The sequence below is a fragment of the Triticum aestivum genome, chromosome 1A (assembly GCF_018294505.1).
Source record: "Triticum aestivum cultivar Chinese Spring chromosome 1A, IWGSC CS RefSeq v2.1, whole genome shotgun sequence".
NCBI classification, from domain to species: domain Eukaryota; kingdom Viridiplantae; phylum Streptophyta; class Magnoliopsida; order Poales; family Poaceae; genus Triticum; species Triticum aestivum.
In genome coordinates, this window is record NC_057794.1 from 355,428,280 (window position 1) to 355,448,479 (window position 20,200).

General features: G+C 48.6%; 1 protein-coding gene across 1 annotated transcript; it reads left to right on the forward strand.

Annotated features, from left to right (window-relative positions):
• The first annotated feature begins 6,531 nt into the window (after positions 1-6,531).
• Positions 6,532-9,434, forward strand: LOC123050607 (probable xyloglucan endotransglucosylase/hydrolase protein 28). The gene is made up of 3 exons (XM_044473378.1): positions 6,532-6,954; positions 7,093-7,193; positions 8,570-9,434. The coding sequence occupies exons 1-3, from the start codon at positions 6,654-6,656 to the stop codon at positions 9,257-9,259; spliced, it is 1,092 nt and encodes a 363-aa protein (XP_044329313.1). The 5' UTR covers positions 6,532-6,653; the 3' UTR covers positions 9,260-9,434.
• Positions 9,435-20,200: the final 10,766 nt, after the last annotated feature.

Genomic DNA, 20,200 nt, shown 5'->3' on the forward strand with positions numbered 1-20,200 from the left:
CCACTACTATCATATTACTTTGCTACTAAACACTTTGCTGCAGATATTAAGTTTCCAGGTGTGGTTGAATTGACAACTCAGCTACTAATACTTGAGAATATTCTTGGGCTCCCCTTGTGTCGAATCAATAAATTTGGGTTGAATACTCTACCCTCAAAAACTGTTGTGATCCCCTATACTTGTGGGTTATCAATCACATCATTATAGAATAATGTGATTGACTTGACCCATTCATTAGCTTAGCACTTTGATCGTTTAATTTAATGCTATTGCTTTCTCCATAACTTATACATGTTCCTATGACTATGAGATTATGCAACTCCCGAATATCGGAGGAACACTTAGTGTGCTATCAAACGTCACAATGTAACTGGGTGACTATAAAGATGCTCTACAGGTGTCCCCGATGGTGTTTGTTGAGTTGGCATAGATCGAGATTAGGATTTGTCACTCCATGTATCGGAGAGGTATCTCTAGGCCCTCTCGGTAATGCACATCACTATAATCCTTGCAAGCAATGTGACTAACAAGTTAGTTACGGGATGTTACATTACGGAAATGAGTAAAGAAACTTGTCGGTAACGAGATTGAACTAGGTATTGAGATACCGACGATGGAATCTCGGGGAAGTAACATACCGATGACAAAGGGAAGAGCGTATGTTGTTATGCGGTTTGACCGATAAAGATCTTTGTAGAATATGTGGGAACCAATATGAGCATCCAGGTTACGCTATTGGTTATTGACCGGAGATGAGTCTCGGTCATGTCTACATAGTTCTCGAACCCGTAGGGTCCGCACGCTTAACGTTCGATGACAATCGGTATTATGAGTTTATGTGTTTTGATGTACCGAAGGTTGTTCGGAGTCCCGGATGAGATCACAGACATGACGAGGAGTCTCGAAATGGTTGAGACAAAATATTGATATATTGGAAGGTTATATTCGGACACCGGAAAGGTTCTGGGGGTCATCGGATAAATACTGAAGTACTGGGGAGTTACCAGAACCCCCCGGGGGGGGGGGGTCAATGGGCCTTCATGGGCCTTAGTGGAAATAGAGGACAGCAAGGGAGCTGTGGGGCGCGCCCCTAGGCCCAAACAGAATTGGTTTAGGGCTTGGGGGGCCGGCCCCCTCTTTCCTTCTCCCCTCCTCCTCTTTCCTTCCCCTCCTAGTTGGACTAGGAAAGAGGGGACCTACTCCTAGTAGGAGTAGGATTCCCCCTTGGGGCGCACCCTATGAGGCCGTCGGCCCCCTTCCCTTGCTCCTTTATATACGGGGGCAGGGGGCACCCTAGAACACACTAGTTGACAGTTGTCTTAGCCGTGTGCGGTGCCCCCTCCACCATATTCCACCTCGGTCATATCGTCGTAGTGCTTAGGCGAAGCCCTGCGTCGGTAACTTCATCATCACCGTCATCACGCCGTCGTGCTGATAAATCTCTCCCCCGACACTCAGCTGGATTTGGAGTTCGTGGGACATCACCGAGCTGAACGTGTGCCGATTGCGGAGGTGTCGTACCTTCCGTGCTAGGATCGGTCGGATCGTGAAGACGTACGACTACATCAACCGCGTTGTCATAATGCTTCCGCTTACGGTCTACAAGGGTACATGGACAACACTCTCCCCTCTCGTTGTTGTGCATCACCTAGATTGATCTTGTGTGTGCGTAGGAATTTTTTTGGAATTACCGCCTTCCCCAACATTAAGTTCATGAAAAAACAGAGTAATGCAATAAGAACGATGACATGATGTAAGCAAGATAAACTCACATTTGAATAAACCCCATCTTGTTACCCTTAATATCAATGATACATGCATGTCATGTCTCATTCTGTCACTGGGAATGAGCACCGCAAGATCGAACACATCACAAAGCACCTCTTTCCATGGCAAGATAAAGCAATCTAGTTGGCCAAACCAAACCAATAAATCGGAGAAGAAATAAGAGGCTATAACAATCATGCATAAAAGAGTTCATCAAAGACTCAAATAATATTCATGGATAGAACTGATCATAAACTCACAATTCATCGGATCCTAACAAACACAGCGCAAAAAAGAGTTACATCAAGTAGATCTCCACGAACATCATGAAGAATATTGTATTGAAGATCAAAAAGAGAGAAGAAGCCATCTAGCTACTAACTACGGACCCGTGGGTCTGTGGTAGACTACTCGTGCATCATCGAGAGGCAGTAAGGATGATGAAGAACCCCTCCGTGAGCGTTGCCCCCTCCGGCAGAGTGCCAGAAAAGGCCTCTAGATTGGATCTCGTGGTTCTAGAACTTGTAGCGGCGGAAAAGTATTTCGTCGAATCCCCTAGGGTTTTTTGGATTTTAGAGTATTTATAGAGGCAGATTTAGGTCAAAGGGGTGCCTGTGGGCCCCACTACCCACCAGGGCGTGCCTAAGGCCCCTGGCGTGCCCTGGTGTCTAGTGAGCCCCACAAGCGTCCCCTGATGCCCTCCAGAAGCTTCCTGGGTGTCTTCCTGCCAGAAAAAAATTTCCAAAAAGTTTCGTGGCATTTGGACTTCGTTTGGTATTGATATCCTGCAAAGTAAAAAAACGGCAACTGACACTGGGCACTATGTCAATAGGTTAGTCCCAAAAAATGATATAAAGTTGGTATATATATAAAACATCCAAGATTGATCATATAAGAGCATGGAACAATAAAAAAATATAGATACGTAGGAGACATATCACCCGGGTTGGAGCCGTCCTGGCAGATCGAACGGCTCGGAGCCACCTCGCGAGGTTCCCGCAGGACGCCCCCGGCCAACAGATGACCAGGAGGCTCGCTTCCCCTGCGGAGAGCCCAGGGAGGCGGGTATTCCGACATCCTTTATATATAGGAGTAATGATAAGCAGGGCTCCGGGTGAAGACCTTCCTCCTATGTGGACTCGACAGCGGCGATGCTCTGCGCCATTCTTCCTCTTGGGGGCGTTGTCGTGGAGCTTAGCTGTGCTAGGTCGTAGCGCGAGGTGTTTAGTCCTTCGGTGCTCGTTGCTGGTAGCGTAGTCGCGTGCGCTCTGCATGTGCCGGATATCTCAAGATCGGCTTTGTAAGTGGGCTACCTCATCATCTTATATCGTTTGGCCGTGTATCTTTTCTAGTGTTGCTTTATTTATAAAGCGGGACGATAGCTGTTTTGAGAAGTAATGGTACGCACACTCGTCTGTATTTAAGAAAAAAATTCATCCACATCAGTTTATTTATCTCAAGATGAAAGCATTGCCACCTCACTATACAACTATGAATATGAATAGGATAAGGTCCACCTCAATATGCAATCATGAATGAAAAGAGACCCACCACAACATTCAACCATACATGGAAGAATGTTTTTCATTCAATTATTCTACTTATATTCAATAAGTTTGTTACAACTATACGTAATCAAATTAATTAATCATATGTATTTTAAATTTCAATTCTGATGTTATCAATACAAAATTTCATCACCTAGCTTTCACAACATCGTGTGTTGTATCCTCTTAGTTGTTAGGCTTGATCGGAAGACTATACCCGGCTAAACCAGAAATCTACTCCCTTAAAAAAGGCTAAACCAGAAATCGAACAACCAAGTGGACTACTCAAAATGTTGAAGTCCCAATAAATTATATATATATAAAGGCTTTGTTTTCTCTCTCTATTATGTGTTTTTTTAAACATAGTACAACATATGCTCATAGGCACACACATAAGCTAACCCTATGAACGCATGAACACACATCTTATTTTTATGAGCATCTCCGAGTTACTGAGCTAGCACAACATTTTAAAATTGATGAAGTCATCACAAACAGCTTCATAATTGACTTGCTCCAACTGAATGCACATCGCCAAAAGGCCTATATAAATCCAGAAAAATACAACCACTGGTGTCAAGTCTATGACTAAGCCCTAGTGGACGAGGAACTTAACCATGTGATTATGCTCAGTTTGCCTATTAACATGCTTTTAATTCAATACCAAGTAGTACTCCTATATTGCATAGATTCGTGTCAAAAAAAGAAAAAAAAACTAGCGCCCACACGTGTGGCATCTTGCACATTGCCCACACGCCTTCATCAGCACTTATTTTGCCACATATGAACAGATGACATCAGCAGGAATCTTTTTGGTTTGAAAATGTTTTATCTCCTAATTAAAAAATCGAATTAAAAATCCATTTTCACCATTAAATCTGTCTCGACGAGATCTTCAAAACTAGACCCTATGTTGATATGTTTCGCCGGGATTTTTTTTTACCCAAAAATTGTCATGATGTTTATACTGTAGTTGTCAAGTGCTTAAACTAAAGTTGCCATGTGGCAATTTAGTTTGTAGAGCATGCCAATTTTAGTATTTTTATGATGGCAATTCCAGTACTTTGACCATGAAATTTATTTTTTGTATGAACCATGGCAATTTTAAGTGCATGTATCATGGCAATTTTAGTTTATGGTTCATGGCAAGTCTAGTTTCTTAATTTCCCGTTTTATAATCTATCAAAATTTACTTTTAAATGTTGAAGAAAATAGCTGAAACATATCATGGCAATTTCAGTGTAAACATCATGATAATTCATGTGCAATAGACATGTCAACTTTTAACCCCAAAAAAATCGTCAAAATATGTTAATATGAGATCTAGTTTCGAAGATCTCGTCACCAATGATTTAATGGTGAAAACGGATCTTCAATTGGATTTTCCACTTAAGAGATAAAACATTTTAAAAACGAAAATCCAAAAAAAAATCCACATGCATGCATGCGATGACGTGGCGCGGTATGTGTGTTATAAAACGTGTGGACGGGTTTGGCTCTCACCACACGTGTGAGCGTTAGCGTTGTCCCAAAAAAAAGATGGTAATATATTGCATAGGTTGACAGATGATGCAACACCACCTTGCCACACAGCACAATCAGAACCGTCTGGATGACGCAAACAGCCAGCATATCTACATATCTACACGCCAGAGTGGCCACATACACACAACAGTGAAGCCAAAGAGGATGACGATGATATATACAGGCGAATGCCCTCCCTTCACCCACCACACATGTGGATCCGTGGCCACGGCCGGTTATATCAAGGGAGACGGACAAATACACACAGCTTTCGCACGCGAGGAGGGCCGATCAACAATCAAGGCGCGCGCGTAGCCAGCGTAGGACAGCAGGAGGGGGAAGAGCACACCAGGTACAGCTGACATTCTTATCGATCGGCCGACAGACACACAACTTTTTGGCCGATTTCCTCCGTCTCTTCATTGGCCCTGCTCTGCAGGCAGGCCGGTACGAAAATGGGTATTGTAGGCCGCCCGCAATCCAAGCGAGCTACGCGCCGGAGATGCAAAGCACTTTGGTTGGTGGTCTGTTCACGTCCATCCACCCCGCATCATCACGTCTCGCCATCGGCCACTGCTTTTCTAGTTTTAAGTCTCCTATACACGCAACTAATCCACTCCCGGCTGAGATGATGGGTTCGTCTAATGTGTTCCTGTCACCGTCACTGTCAGGGGCACGGGCGATGACCTGATGTTAGTGCTCGTGCGATGACACCACGCGTGGCTCATGATCATCGGCACTTGTTAATTGAGGGATAGATTTTCTAAGCAGGGGATGCAGATGGCGCCTGGTACTGAAGTTTCAAGTGACGCGGGCAGGTGGCGGGGAAGAGCCATGCTGTGGCATTTTGGGATCGTAGGTCATGCATGTCACACCCTTGTTTCCAGTATAATGGGACAGGTAAGATCGGTGCATGAATAATATAGCAAGAGTCAGAAAAACATCTTACATTATGAAACAGAGGGAACATGTTTCATTAGTTTTTATAGGATCAGTACGTTTTATTTGGTAAAAGCTTACAACTCAATTTTTCCTCTCTCCGGCCAAAAAGGAAAAAAGAACTCAATCATTTTATGTGCTTGCTTAATGTACGTAACAATTGGGCCGGTCATTTACCGTCAAATGGACGTTTTCGTTGTGTATGTACTCCCTCTTTTTTTATTTACTCTGCATATTAGAGTTGATTGAAATCACACTTCGTACAGTTTGATCAAGTTTATAAAAAACAATATAAACATTTTTCATAACAAATCTATATGATGTGAAAATACATCCGATAATAAATCTAATGGTACTGATTTGTTATTGTATATGTTAAATTTTTTGTTTATAAACGTGGTCAAAGTTTACAAAGCTTGACTTTGACTAAAGCTAATATGGGGACTAAATAAAAATGAAGAGAGTGCAGTATAAAGCAGATGAATAAAATGGATCCTCTAGATTAGGCTGTCCGCTTTTACTCACTCCGGGATAGGTGTCACATGATTTGTTGCATGAGAATATGTGTAAAAAAGATGTATGAGAATTAAGTGCCATTTTTGTTTGGGCGAATATAAGCATTGTTAGAGATAGTAATACTCCGGGCCCACAAGTCGGCGTAGCTTAGCAAGCTAGCCCCGCCGGCGGCTCCGCCAAAAAGGAACTGAACCCAATCGCATCGTCTCGACAAAGGAAACATGAGATGACATGCATATATATCGACGCGCGCGGCACAGGCACGGCACACGGACACAGAAATACATACACGCATAGAGCAGCGGCTGCCTCCTGCGTGCAGGATCGAGCTCCATCGATCCATCGGACTAGCGAGTTGCCATGGCAGCAGCCAGTGCTCTTCTCATGGCGGCTCTCGCGGTCTTCGCCGCGGCCGCCGCGGCGGCGCTGGACACGTCGCCGGTGCCGTTCGACGCCGGGTACGCGCCGCTCTTCGGCGGCGACAACCTCGTGCGGTCGGCGGACGGCCGGAGCGTCACGCTCAAGCTGGACAGATACACCTCGTGCGGCGGCGACAACCTCGTGCCGTTCGACGCCGGGTACGCGCCGCTCTTCGGCGGCGACAACCTCGTGCGGTCGGCGGACGGCCGGAGCGTCACGCTCAAGCTGGACAGATACACCGGTAAGTAATTCAATCAATGGAACAGTACGTATTTCCGAACCCGTTTACGTACCCCGATCGCGATCCAAATCAATTTGGTTTCGACAGTTATTTGATCGCTCCATCGATCGAGAACTAAGTGAGAGTATGACGATGCAGGGTCTGGGTTCATATCCAAGTCGGCCTACCGCCATGGCTTCTTCGGCGCTTCCATTAAGCTGCCGGCCGACTACACCGCCGGCGTCGTCGTCGCCTTCTACGTACGTGCCCCAGCCTAGCCTCCTGGCGCGAGGATCCTCTACCGTTCGGCAGCCTGCCGTTCTACCACTGACATGTGGGCCTGTGGGAAACATGGCCCACATGTCAGTGGCCCAACGTCACCTAGCGTACGGCAGAGGAGCCGTGTCCAGCCCCCTGTGGCCCTGTTCCAGTTTGATCCTTTTACTTGCTTCGTTCGATCGATTAATCTCCTGGGTCACTTGATATTTCGACATGACTAAGCCTAGAAATCAACTCTACTTACGCTGGTGACTGGTCTAGGTAGATCGATTGACCATGCATATGCTACGAATTAGTCAGTAATCCACACCACACTTTGATCATGACCAATTCTCCGCTGGCTTGTCCGCGAACAGCACCACAATCCACCGGGTGGAACCGTGTAGAGTGCTGCTCGTTCTTGTCCGTCGAAACGGCTGAGCAAATGTGTGTAGCGACCAAGCGGCGGGAAGGGAGGAGAAATTCCATCTACTTTCCCCTCCGTGCTGGCGCAGTGCACACCGGTCAGCATCATGTCGATCGCTTTCGCTTTAGCACCGCCCTAACACGTACCGGTCTCGCTAGGTAGGCGTACACGAAACGCCCATCAGCCATCAGCCCGAGAAAAAGAAGATACGCGCGATATATGCTAAGCTATTGGCGTAGAAAGAAATGGACGTCCATCATCTTGGCGTGCGTGCGTCGACCAGTTGCCCTGGAGTATGGGTAATCTATCGGTCTAAGCTAGCTCGATCCATCTCGGGTGATTGCATTGCATTGGTGGGATGTGTCGGCATCGATGGCTGGCTAGCTAGCTTTTCTGGCCTGGAAATTGTTGCTGATTTTATTGCCCTACTTGGCCCGAACAACGCTAGTGAGGCTGAGTGATGGTTTGTTAATTCCATCTCTTTTTGTTCACTTCAAGAAAGAAATTTATGCTCGGCGCTGGTGCACCTTCACATACATGGTGGGTGATGTCGACATCGATGGCTTGCTTTCACGGCCTAGAAAAAATCTTGGCCATCGATTGCCCTATCTGGCCCAAACAACCCAACATTACAGATTCATATCTTGGTTATGATCATTATTATTTCTCAAAAAATAATTATGATCATTATAAAATTATGACAGAAATGAAGAAAGCAAACACGTATACGGGAGAAAAAAATGTTACTGAGGATGCACGCACGCACCCTTTGATTGGCATGCATGATTAGTCCTTTGGTAACTGTTTGATTGGTTCAAAATTTCTTCTTCTTCCGATCGAAATATTTATCTCTACGAGTGCTGCTGTTGCTGTGAGACAGCTGACTTGTTCATGCCATCGAAAACTTTACATTCGTGCTGGTGTGAGACTGACTTGTGCGTGTGCGTGCAGCTGTCGAATTGGGACGAGTACCCCAAGAACCACGACGAGCTGGACTTCGAGCTGCTGGGCAACCGGCGTGGCCACGGCTGGCGTGTCCAGACCAACATGTACGGCAACGGCAGCACCGCGCGCGGCCGAGAGGAGCGTTACCATCTCCCCGTCGAACCTACCGTCGCCGGCGTCCACCGCTATGCCATAGCCTGGACCCCCAACAACATCGTCTTCTACCTCGACGGCGTCCCCATCCGCGAGGTGGTCCGCGTCCCCTCCATGGGCGGCGACTTCCCCTCCAAGCCCATGTCCGTCTACGCCACCATCTGGGACGGCTCTGCCTGGGCCACCGATGGCGGCAAGTACAAGGTCGACTACGCCTACGCGCCATTCGCCGCCGAGTTCTCCGACCTCGTCCTGAGCGGCTGCGACGCCAGCAGCGTCGCCGACCCCGAGGGGTGCCAGGTCGACCTGCTCACGCACGACGTCGCCGTCATGGCCCCTTCCAAGCGCGCCGCCATGAGGGGGTTCCGCGAGCAGTACCTGACCTACACGGCGTGCCGCGACAGGGTGCGATACAAGACCACCGTCTTCCCCGAGTGTGACGACCTCGCCAACGGCGACTCCAGCTTCCACCTCTGGGGGGAGTCCAAGAAGAAGCGCCGCCGGTCGTCGTCGCCGCTGCAGTACTCTTCCAGCATGCAGTAGGATATGGGATCCAATGGAATGAGTCCAGTCAATCGATGCATGGCATCCTCAAGATAGTTTTCTCGGTCGAGGTTGGGTGCATCTGTCGGATATGTACACAGAACACAGGAGGATTACAGATAGGCAAACGTAAAAAAACCTAATTTTATCAATAGCACATACAGCAGTACGTCCACTTGCTTATATATAGTTTAAATTTTCCAAACCATTTTCCGGCCGGATTCCATGAACAAAACACGAGCCAACGTCTAGGTGTAAACAAAAGACTCCCAAACATGAACAGCATGATCCGAGTCCCAACATAACCACGAAAAACTTTCCACGTTCTAAAACATCACGACTCGCTTCTTCTGTCTTTTTTGACACCGGAACAACCCGAAAATTCACACGGGCACACAAACTGGTTGAAAAATGGATGCAAATTCTTAACCCTTTGAATACAAGACAATATACGTGTTTATTCTATATAAATACTTCAATGCGTCATTCTTATACGTCTTATTTGCTGTGCTTATGCTGCATCCCCGTTCTATTATATAGCCTGTTCCACCAGTGCACTACACAGTTCACCTTCTTCTTCCTTGGTTCGTGCCCTGTTCCGCTACGTGGTTCCAATACTCTTTCATCATGTTCTTTCTCTATTTTTTTATGTGCAATTGCTTTCCTTTACCTGATGTGGACTCATCAGTTCTGTCATGTCCTGCCGCGTCGCCAGGGGCGGGCCCAGGTTTTGGAAAGTGTGTATTCAAAGTTTTAAACATTACAGTAAGTTTTTTGTAGTACATCCTAAATCCTTGATTTTGGCATGTACAAATGAATGTATCACCATATCTTACCCTAATAATAAAAGGGCTATTGCTTCTGCTCGTACGTCGTATAATTTACCCCTAAAGTTGCTACAAATTATTGAGTATGCCACCTATAAGTCAGAAAAAACGTTTCGTTTTTTCCATCGCAGGTCGCTGCGCTAAATTTGGTTTATCAGCTAGCGAACCTCCCTTAACATCAGTAAAGATGTTGTAGCGTGATGGCTAGAGCGCCACACATCTACCCAGGAGGTGCGTGTTTGAATCTAGTCTTCACCCTTTTTAATTTTAATTTAATTTTAGAAATTAAGAGAAACCACAAGGAGTACAAGACCTCTATATGAGGTAAACACGTTCCTTTTTTGCCGGTCATTATGTACCCTTGACTTTTTTTGCGGGGAAAAGGGATTGTGGGAAAAGGGATTGTATTGATTAAATAATAGTCACATTACAACCCCATAGGATGAGGTCTAATATTTTATCAGGCCCTGATCCTAACCAAACTGCTGTCCATTCCTCTAGACGACCAAAACGAGCAAGCAGATCACTCGCTTGGTTCATTTCCCGGAGATTTTGTTGACAACGAAACGCCTCCCTTGCTTCATGAGATGCTTCACGTGCTCGACTAGATGTACCCTTGGCCTTTTAATGTGGGAGCTCATGTACAAAGTTTTTTTTTACCAGTTACTACACCCATGGTGCCAGGGCATGTTTTCTATGTGCCGCACTTCAACTAAAAGTCATCTCAAGTCAGAAAAGAATTTTTTTATTTCCGTAGCTGAACTCGCGAACCATGATTTATCCGGGAAAAAATCATGCAACCTTGCAACCACAAAATATGAAGTTTTCTGTTTGTACTATCAAATATAAAAAAGTTCTATGTTTATTGCAATCCTCAAGAGAAAAAATTACTGCCCGAGTGCACTTCTCTACTGCAGATTTGAGTTTATTTTCTTAAAGTTCGATTAGTGTAACTCTTGATTTTTCAACCTATTTTTGTCACTCACTTAGAATTTTAGTTCATATTAAAGATATGCAATCTTTGTTCCCACATATCTCGGTAAAGATTAAATTCAGCTTGACTGCAAATGCATTTTGCAGATACAATCGTCTTACCCGTTGCAACGCACGGATCTTTTTGCTAGTTGTAATTAAATGTACAGGATATGACGCAGAAGCGAGGAATTTTTTTATAGATTCATAAAAGTTCTCATATTGAAAGTGTTCACAAATAGAAGTACCATTTTTATTGGTAATACTCACTTTCACATTCTCATAACTTCATAAATATTCTCACATTGCAAATTCAAAATCATTCACGAATTGCAAACCAGATTAATTTATCATTATACTACTCAATAACTCTAAATAATTGTCAGGTTTGAATTCGCTAAAAATGATTCTTAAATTTCAATCAATATACTAACACACGAAGCCAAGTTAACTTACATAGAGTTCGACGCTTGATTTCGCTGCAGCCTGCAAAAGAGCCAATAAGAGCATCTTTAGCCGTGCCTCCAACCGCCGCCCCCAAGGGGCCATTTTTTGGCGCCGGTGCCCAGAAGCCGGTCAAGTCACGTCCCCAGGAGCTCATTTTACGTCGGTTTGACCTGAAACTGGCGCCGGCGTACCCAGGCCGAACCTGGCGCGTTGGGGCGCCGTGGTAATCGGTTTTGGCGCGAACGAACAGCGGGCACGCCAAGTCAGCGACCCCTGCCTCATCGTCCTCACAACGCCTCATTTCCCTCGAGGAATCAACGCCAAGGCTGCCGCCCGTTAGCCTTTCATGGATTTCTCACGGGCGGCGTGGTGCTGCGACGCGCCCCCTCTCCCCATGCATACACACAACGCCGCCCCCGACCGCTATATAAAGCAGCACCTCCCTCGCCGGGGACGCACCTGCCCGCAGCCGCCCTCTCTCCCCATGCACAGCCGCCGCCGACAAACTCTTTCCGCCGCCGCAGACGATGGGCGAGAGGTTCCCCGACGACGTGGCGGCGGCCAATGGCTTCGGCCGCCGCTCGCTACAGGAGTGGGATGCCCACCTCCTGCATGAAGCAAACATCCCGGCGCCTCCTGACATGCGCGCGCCGGGGCAGTGCAGGCTCAGCACCGGGGACATCCCCGTGCCCCTGCTGCCCGACGTCACGTGCCTCGACTACTTCAACACCGATGTCGAGCGTGCGCGAGCGTCGCTGACGGAGGAGCAGCGGGCCTGCCCGAAGTACGCCGCCGCCAACCACGAGGCGTGGCTGGCCTACTTCGAACGCCGGCAGGCGGAACGGCCGGCCTCCACCAAGAACGCACCATTGGTGCGGGGGACCAAGAACAGCGACGGCCACCGCCTGTGGTGGGGCGGCAACGAGCCGCCATTCACGTACACTGCCGCCCCGGCCCCCCGAAGAAGCGGCGACCAATGGATGCCGAGGAGGACTGGCTCCTCTTCCTCCTCCTCCCACTCCTCCGGGTCACCGACGCTCTACAACATCAAGGCCGAGCCCACGGAGACGCCGCTCGGCCGATGCAGCCGCAGCGCCAGCATCGTCATCAACGAGGGCGGGTGCGCCTCCTCGGCTCCTCCCCGCCTCGTCAAGCCGAAGATGGAGCCGGGGCTCGCCGCCGTAAAGACGGAGCCAGGGCTCGCCGGCGTGAAGACGGAGCTCGACGACGCAGCGGCCATGAAGTGGGCGCAGGAGGACTGGGCGCAGCTGGAGTTGGAGCGCCAGTGCCGCGCCCTAGAGGAGATCACCGCTCGACGCCGTGGCCGTGATGAGGGAGGCGTCGTCGTTCTCTACAATAGCGACAACGACGCGCCACCACCGGTCCGCCAGGGCGACTTCGGGCAGGGGTCCAGCAGGGGCGGCCGCGTGAAGGAGGAGAAGGACAACAACGACGGCGGCGAGTTCGCCGAGTTCATCGAGTTATTCCTGTAGTCGCGGCCTTTGTTTTTTAAAATAAATTTTAAGTTTGCTATGTAAAAAACTGTTTAATCATCGAAGTTTATGCCCGTTTGCTGAATTATAGCTGGATTTCTTAAAAAAAATTAAAAAAACCTTTGGGGCGACCCTGGGGCCAGCGACTAGGAACCCAATCGGCCCCAAACCGTCGCCCTCAGGCAATGATTTTTTAAGTCCCTGAGAGGCCAACGGCTGGAGATGCTCTAAGAACGAGAGAAGGCGTGTGTTTCCTGTTGCGGCTTGCGGTGCGGATGCCACCATGCATCATAGAGGAGGCGAGGGATGGACGCAGGGCACCGCCGGTTGCCTGCTGCAGCCGCTCCCACCCCTGCTCGGTTAGATTGGATTTGGGAGAGCGGTTCGTGAATCATGAGCCCTAACTTCGTGCGATAGAGACATGTCATGCACACTATGCGTTGCTGCCTCTTCAAATTTCTGAAATGGGATGGAAGAGGAGAGATTGGCCTATGGGCCATGTGGGAGTAGGGAGGGAGAGAGCAGCAAGGTGGGGCTAGCTAGTCGCTGGATGCATCGATTGTCTGCTACTTTGTGCCAAATTCGTTCTTTTTTGCGGGGTAAAAAAAGAATTTCATTACTCAAGGAGGCCGTTCAGCCATACAAAGATTTACAATGTCGTGCAAGCCAGATCCCAACCACACGGCGGTGCGAGGGGTACTACAACCATAAGCGGCAAGAGCATAACTAACAGTGTTTTGAGAGCGACTAATATGGCTAATAGAAATCTTCCGAGGGTCAGCTGCAATTAACACAAGAATCTCTTGCCCCAGTACACGATGGTTCGAGCGATCCACAGACGGCGAGTTAAGCATCTACACCGCCTCCAAACTATCCATCTCAATGACAATCGGCAACTCAGTATGATGGAGGGCGAGAGCCAGCCCTTCACTGCACGCAGCTAGTTCCGCCTCTAAATCATTAGCGCATGTACGTAATTGCCTGCAAGCAGTATAAATAATCTCTCCGGCAGCGCCACGCAGCACCATACCTCCGCCAGCAGCTCCTGTAGCTAGGATGTAGCTCCTGTCTGTGTTCAGCTTGGCCAAGCCAACTGCTGGTGGCATCCATCGCTTCTCCTCACCACTATGTTTAATTTGTGTAGCAGCCGACCTTCCCAAATGCACTACCATTTTTCCTTTAACAATATCAGCTCTAGGATGTTGCCAGATACATAGTAGGGAATTAATATGCCCATGGAGAAATCTGCAGGAGGCCTCTGTAGGGGGCGGATTCTTCTGATGAGTTATCTCGTTACGGACGTGCCAAATACTCCACATGGTCATCAACACGACCAGCCGTGGCGTATCTGCAAGTGGCTCGAGCAGAGAGAACAACCATTCAGGGCCATTGTTGCAGACAAAATCCACATCAGGGATAGGCCAATCCTTCGCTATTGCACGCCACAGGTTCTTCGCGAGGGGGCATCTACACATAGCATGGAAGGTATCCTCTCGTTCCACACTACAAATGGGACAAACATCAGTAAGCTCAAGATGTCGAGAGAATTTATTAGCCCATGTTGCGAGCGAGTTGGTAACAATCCTCCAGGCGAAGACGCGTACCTTCGGGGGAGCAGGGCACCCCCATATGGTCTTCCAGATGGCGCGACGACCATCCGGTGCCCTGCTCGTGGCTGTTGCCGATGGACGCTCGCGCTCGTCCATGGCAAGGCGGTAGGCGGAGCGGACGGTGAAGATACCGTTCGTCTCAGGCGCCCAAGCAATGATGTCCTCGGTGATGCACGACGAAGTGCGGATGCTCGTGATAGTGCTGATATCCACCGGAAGAAAGTACCGACGTAGAACGTCGAGGCGCCAAGTGCCGGGGTCATCAAGGAGATCCGCCACCCGTCGTAATCTGCAGGTGCCTTGTTGCGTGATAGGCCGCCCCATCGGCTCCATGGGCAGCCAGCGATCCCTCCAAATATGGATGCTTTGTCCATTGCCGACGCGCCACACCAAGCCCTTTTTCAAGAGCTCGAGGCCATACTGGATAGCCTGCCATGTAGGAGAGGCATTCCCCGAGAATAATGTGTCCTCGAGACGCCCCTCCGGATAGTATCGGGCTTTTAGTACCTGCGCACATAGACTGTTTGGGTTAATTAAAAGTATCTATGCCTGCCTCATGAGAAGGGCTTGGTTAAAGAGACGGAAGTCTCTGAACCCAAGCTCACCCTTCATTTTATGAGCCTGAATTTGTGGCCACGCCATCCAATGAGTTTTCCTTTTGCCTTCCGCTAAAACCCACCAAAAATTCCTTATCATCCTATTCAAATCATCACAAACTGACATCGGCAGCTTGAACACACCCATAATATAAGTAAGGATGGCCTGCGCCACAACTTTGATCATGGTTTCCTTGCCAGCAAGTGAAAGGGTGTCACCCCAAGCGATAATCCTTTTCAGAAGTCTTGATTGCAAGTTCTGAAATTTACCTCTGTTCATACGCCCATCCAGTGTAGGTAGCCCCAAGTATTTGTCTTGAAAAGTGACCAAGTCAACATGCAAAATAGTATGCACCTTTTCTTGGCTGTCAATGATACAGGAACTTCCAAATAGTGCACTACACTTGACCGGATTGATGCATTGGCCTGTCGCTCTCTCATACGTGAGTAGCACCTCATGTACCTTCTTAGCATGTTCCTCTTCTGCTTTAAAAAACAACATAGTGTCGTCTGCGAACAACAAATGAGACACACCTGGCGCTCTACGGCAAATCTTCAGGGGAGTATAATCACCATTTTCATCTCCATCCTTCAACAAAGCCGAGAGACCATCAGCCACAAATAGGAACAAAAATGGGGAGAGAGGATCACCTTGCCGAAGCCCGCACGTCGGTGCAAATGAATCCAAGAGGGTCCCATTAAATTTAACTGTATATCTCACCGAGGTGACGCACGTCATAATCCAGTTCACCCAACGGCGAGAAGAACCCATCTTTTGCATTATTTGCTCCAAGAAGATCCAATCAACCCTGTCATAAGCTTTAGACAGATTCAATTTATATGCACAAAAACTTTTGTTCGGGTCTTTTTCCTGTTGAATATAGTGAATGCACTCAAAAGCAAGTAACGCATTATCAGTAATCATCCGACCAGGGACAAAGGCACTCTGTGCGGGTGAGATAATGTCATCCAATATGGCACGCAACCGGTTAACCAAACACTTTGCCACTACCTTGTAGATGACGTTGCATAAACTGATAGGCCGGAACTCCGTGAGCCGCTCTGGGTTGTCTACCTTTGGGATGAAAATGATGGAGGTGTCATTTACCCCTTGAGGCACGATCCCAGTCCGAAAGAATTCCTTCACCCCAGCGATAACCTGCTCTTTCATGACACCCCAGTTCCTCTGAAAGAAGTGAGCAGGGAATCCATCAGGCCCCGGTGCTTTGAGAGGACCGATTTGAAACAGTGCATCAGCAATTTCCTTGTCCGTAAAATCTGCACACAGTCCACCATTCATGGCATCAGTAACACGGGAATTAATTAAGTTAATCACAGGATCCGCACATAAGGAGGCATCAACAGAAAACAGATTAGAAAAATAGGACGTTGCCATCGCATCCATGGACTCATGATCCTTATGCACCACTCCTGCATCATCAACAAGTGACTTGATGCGATTTTTCCGCGCACGCCAAACCGCTTTCCGATGAAAGGAACGCGTGTTGCGGTCTCCCTCCCGCAACCACGCAACCCGAGATCTCTACATCCAAAGCATCTCCTCTCTGTATAGGAGTTCATTCATCCTGTCAGTGGCCTCTCCGATCTCCTTTCTATCTGCATTCATAGACATAAGCTCTTCCAGGCGAGAGCGTGACTTGTTAATTTCTTTTATAACATTACCAAATTTTTTTCGGCTCCAATCCTGTAGTATTTTCATTATATTACCTAGCCCGGAGGCAATATCACCCAGATTTATCATCGAACCCATTTCAGTCCAAGTGTTCATGATTACCTCCGGGAGAGTCGGGTCTCTCTCCCACATCACCTCGTACTGACGACATCTTCTGCCGGCCGATGGTGAGATCTCCTCCCTCACACACCGTAGCAGAATGGCCAGGTGATCCGAGCTCAGCGTTACAAGGTGCTCCACCTTAGCCTCCGAGAACATATCCTGCCAAGAGTTGTTAGCAATAGAACGATCAAGCCGGACTTTAACGTTTGCCCGGCCAGCACGACGATTATCATAAGTATACGGTAGGCCTACAAAACCAAGATCTCCCAAACCACAAACCTCAAGCACATCACGAAAGTCAATCATCTGACCTACCGACCGTGGCGTTTCAGAGAAATGTTCAAAGCTCCACATCGCTTCATTGAAGTCGCCAACCACAGCCCACAACATGTCGGCCTGTTGGTGAAGATCACAGAGGAGGGACCACATGTGATGACGGTCCTCCGCCCGTGGCTCGCCGTAGACACAAGTAAGCCTCCAAGGTGGCTCACCCGCCACATCAGTCACGTACACATCAATGTATCTTTCATTTATAGCTTTTACATCAAGATTCAAAGACTCATGCCAATACAAGGCAAGGCCACCACTAAGACCAACACTATCAAAAGCTTCAAAACCACTTAAACCTAGCCGAGCACGATATCTCTTCATTTTATTTTTTGATTGCCTAGTCTCACAAAGAAAGACGATACTAGGGGAGTGAACATGCACAAGGCTCACAAGGTCACGAACTGTCCGGGGGTTCCCCTCACCCCGACAGTTCCAGCTTAGGATATTCATTGCTCCAGACGGGGCTTCATCGGCCCCGTCTGTTCGCCGGCGGCCCCTGGGCCGGCTGCCTCCTAAGTGTCGGTTTCCTCCTGCATCTCCTGGTCAGCAGTAGTCCCTCCTCCCACTGTGTGCTGCTCCATCTGGCCTCCTTCCATCCTGTGCTTTTTTGGTGTGCCTGTAAACAGAGGATCAACCGAGGTTGCTGTATTATAGTACACCACCATCGCCTGGTTGCCATCCACCTCCACCGAGCCGATCACATGGTTATCACCAGCACTGCACTTCCCCAAAGTAGATGGGTCATCCGATAGCTCAACTTCTGCCACCCTAACTTCATGTGATAAATTTTGCATGGCCGGCATGATGTCCGAGCTTCTGGGTAGTGAATGACCCCGTTGCTGTACATTCTTGCCGGAAATGTGGCTGTGTGTAGCTGCAGCTCTTATTTCCTTCTCGATCGCTACGACCGCACCACCGGACATCTGGCGCATCTGTTCTGTAGGCGTCTCCACCTCTGGACTTGGTACCGGCACTCTCACCACAGCCATGTTTTTCATCTGTCCCCAACCAGCGAGCGACCGCATACTCGGGTTTTGCGCCACAGGCGCCTCAGTTTTCCTGACGGAAGGCTTCGGGTGGGCAGCATCCACAGAGGGAGCCCCATGATCGTCCCCACCGACCACCGGGTTCACGTCGGACTCACATGGCTTGGTTCCTGCCAGCTGCGTAACCGTCGACATTGCGGACGAGCGGATCTTGCATGGCGGCGGCTCACCCTCGCGGAGAAGACGATATGGTGGTTTACTCGGTTCCTCGCGATTCTCTGGTTTCTCGCTAGGCTGCTTTCTGTAGGCAGGGATTTCAGGTTCCTTGCACAAGGGGTCAGGGAACCCTAACCCAGCCGGACGCCCAGGCTCACCCTTACTCCTCATGGCTTCGGTCTTCAGATCTGACACGGCGGGAACGCTGCAGCGAAGTGTGCCGTGTGAACAGTGTGCGGACGGGGCCGCGACGATTCTGACCTCCTGCCGAAGAAGAGACACGGAGGTGTTGGGGAACGTAGTAATTTCAAAAAAAACCTACGCACACGCAAGATCATGGTGATGCATAGCAACGAGAGGGGAGAGTGTTATATCAACGCGGTTGATGTAGTCGTATGTCTTCACGATCCGACCGATCCAAGTACCGAACGCACGACACTTCCGAGTTCTGCACACGTTCGGCTTGGTGATGTCCTCGCCTTCTCGATCCAGCAAGAGGGGCGAAGTAGTAGATGAGTTCCGGCAACACGACGGCGTGGTGACGGTGTTGGTGAAGAACAATCTCCGCAGGGCTTCGCCTAAGCACTACGAAAGCTATGACGGAGGATAAACTAGAGGGGACGGGGTAGCCGACACACGGCTTGGTGTTTCTTGATGTGTCTTGGGTGCTAGCCCTACCCCTCTATTTATATGTTGAGCATTGGGGGTCGAAACTTGGAGTAAAAGCCTCCAAAAAGTTGGTTTCACCCGAAAGGCAAGGGTCCTTCTCGGACTCCAGGGCCAGACGCCAGGGTTCCTGGCGTCTGGACCCAGACGCTAGGGACCCTGGCGTCTGGCCCCTGGACTCCACAAAACTTCCTTTTGCGCTTTCCAAAAACCTTGTGGGCTTTCCCCTTTGGCCCAAATAAAGTGTTCTCGTACCCAAACATTTCGGGAAACATCCGGAACCCCTTCCGGTGAATTCTGGAACCCTTCCGGAGTCCAAACACTATTATCCCATATATCAATCTTTATCTCCGGACCATTCCAGAGTTCCTCGTCGTGTCCGTGATCTTATCCGGAACTCCGAACAACATTCGATCACCAACATACATAACTCATATAATACTATATCGTCAACGAATGTTAAGTGTGCGGACCCTACGGGTTCGAGAACTATGTAGACATGACCGAGACACTTCTCTGCCCAATAACCAATAGCGGGACCTGGATGCCCATATTGGCTCCTACATATTCTACAAAGATCTTTATCGGTCAGACCGCATAACAACATACGTTGTTCCCTTTGTCATCGATATCTTACTTGCCCGAGATTCGATCGTCGGTATCTCAATACCTAGTTCAATCTCGTTGCCGGCAAGTCTCTTTACTCGTTCCGTAATACATCATCCCGCAACTAACTCATTCGTTGCAATGCTTGCAAGGCTTATAGTGATGTGCATTACCGAGTGGGCCCAGAGATACCTCTCCGACAATCGTACTGACAAATCCTAATCTCGAAATACGCCAACCCAACAAGTACCTTTGGAAACACCTGTAGAGCACCTTTATAATCACCCAGTTATGCTGTGACGTTTGGTAGCACACAAAGTGTTCCTCCGGTAAACGGGAGTTGCATAATCTCATAGTCATAGGAACATGTATAAGTCATGGAGAAAGCAATAGCAGA

Excerpts from the sequence above, each read along its gene's own strand:
- LOC123050607 (XM_044473378.1), top strand. The coding sequence starts at position 6,654 with ATGGCAGCAGCCAGTGCTCTTCTCATGGCGGCTCTCGCGGTCTTCGCC. Across the intron at positions 6,955-7,092 it reads CAAGCTGGACAGATACACCG|GGTCTGGGTTCATATCCAAG; the intron begins GTAAGTAATTCA and ends ATGACGATGCAG. Across the intron at positions 7,194-8,569 it reads GCGTCGTCGTCGCCTTCTAC|CTGTCGAATTGGGACGAGTA; the intron begins GTACGTGCCCCA and ends GTGTGCGTGCAG.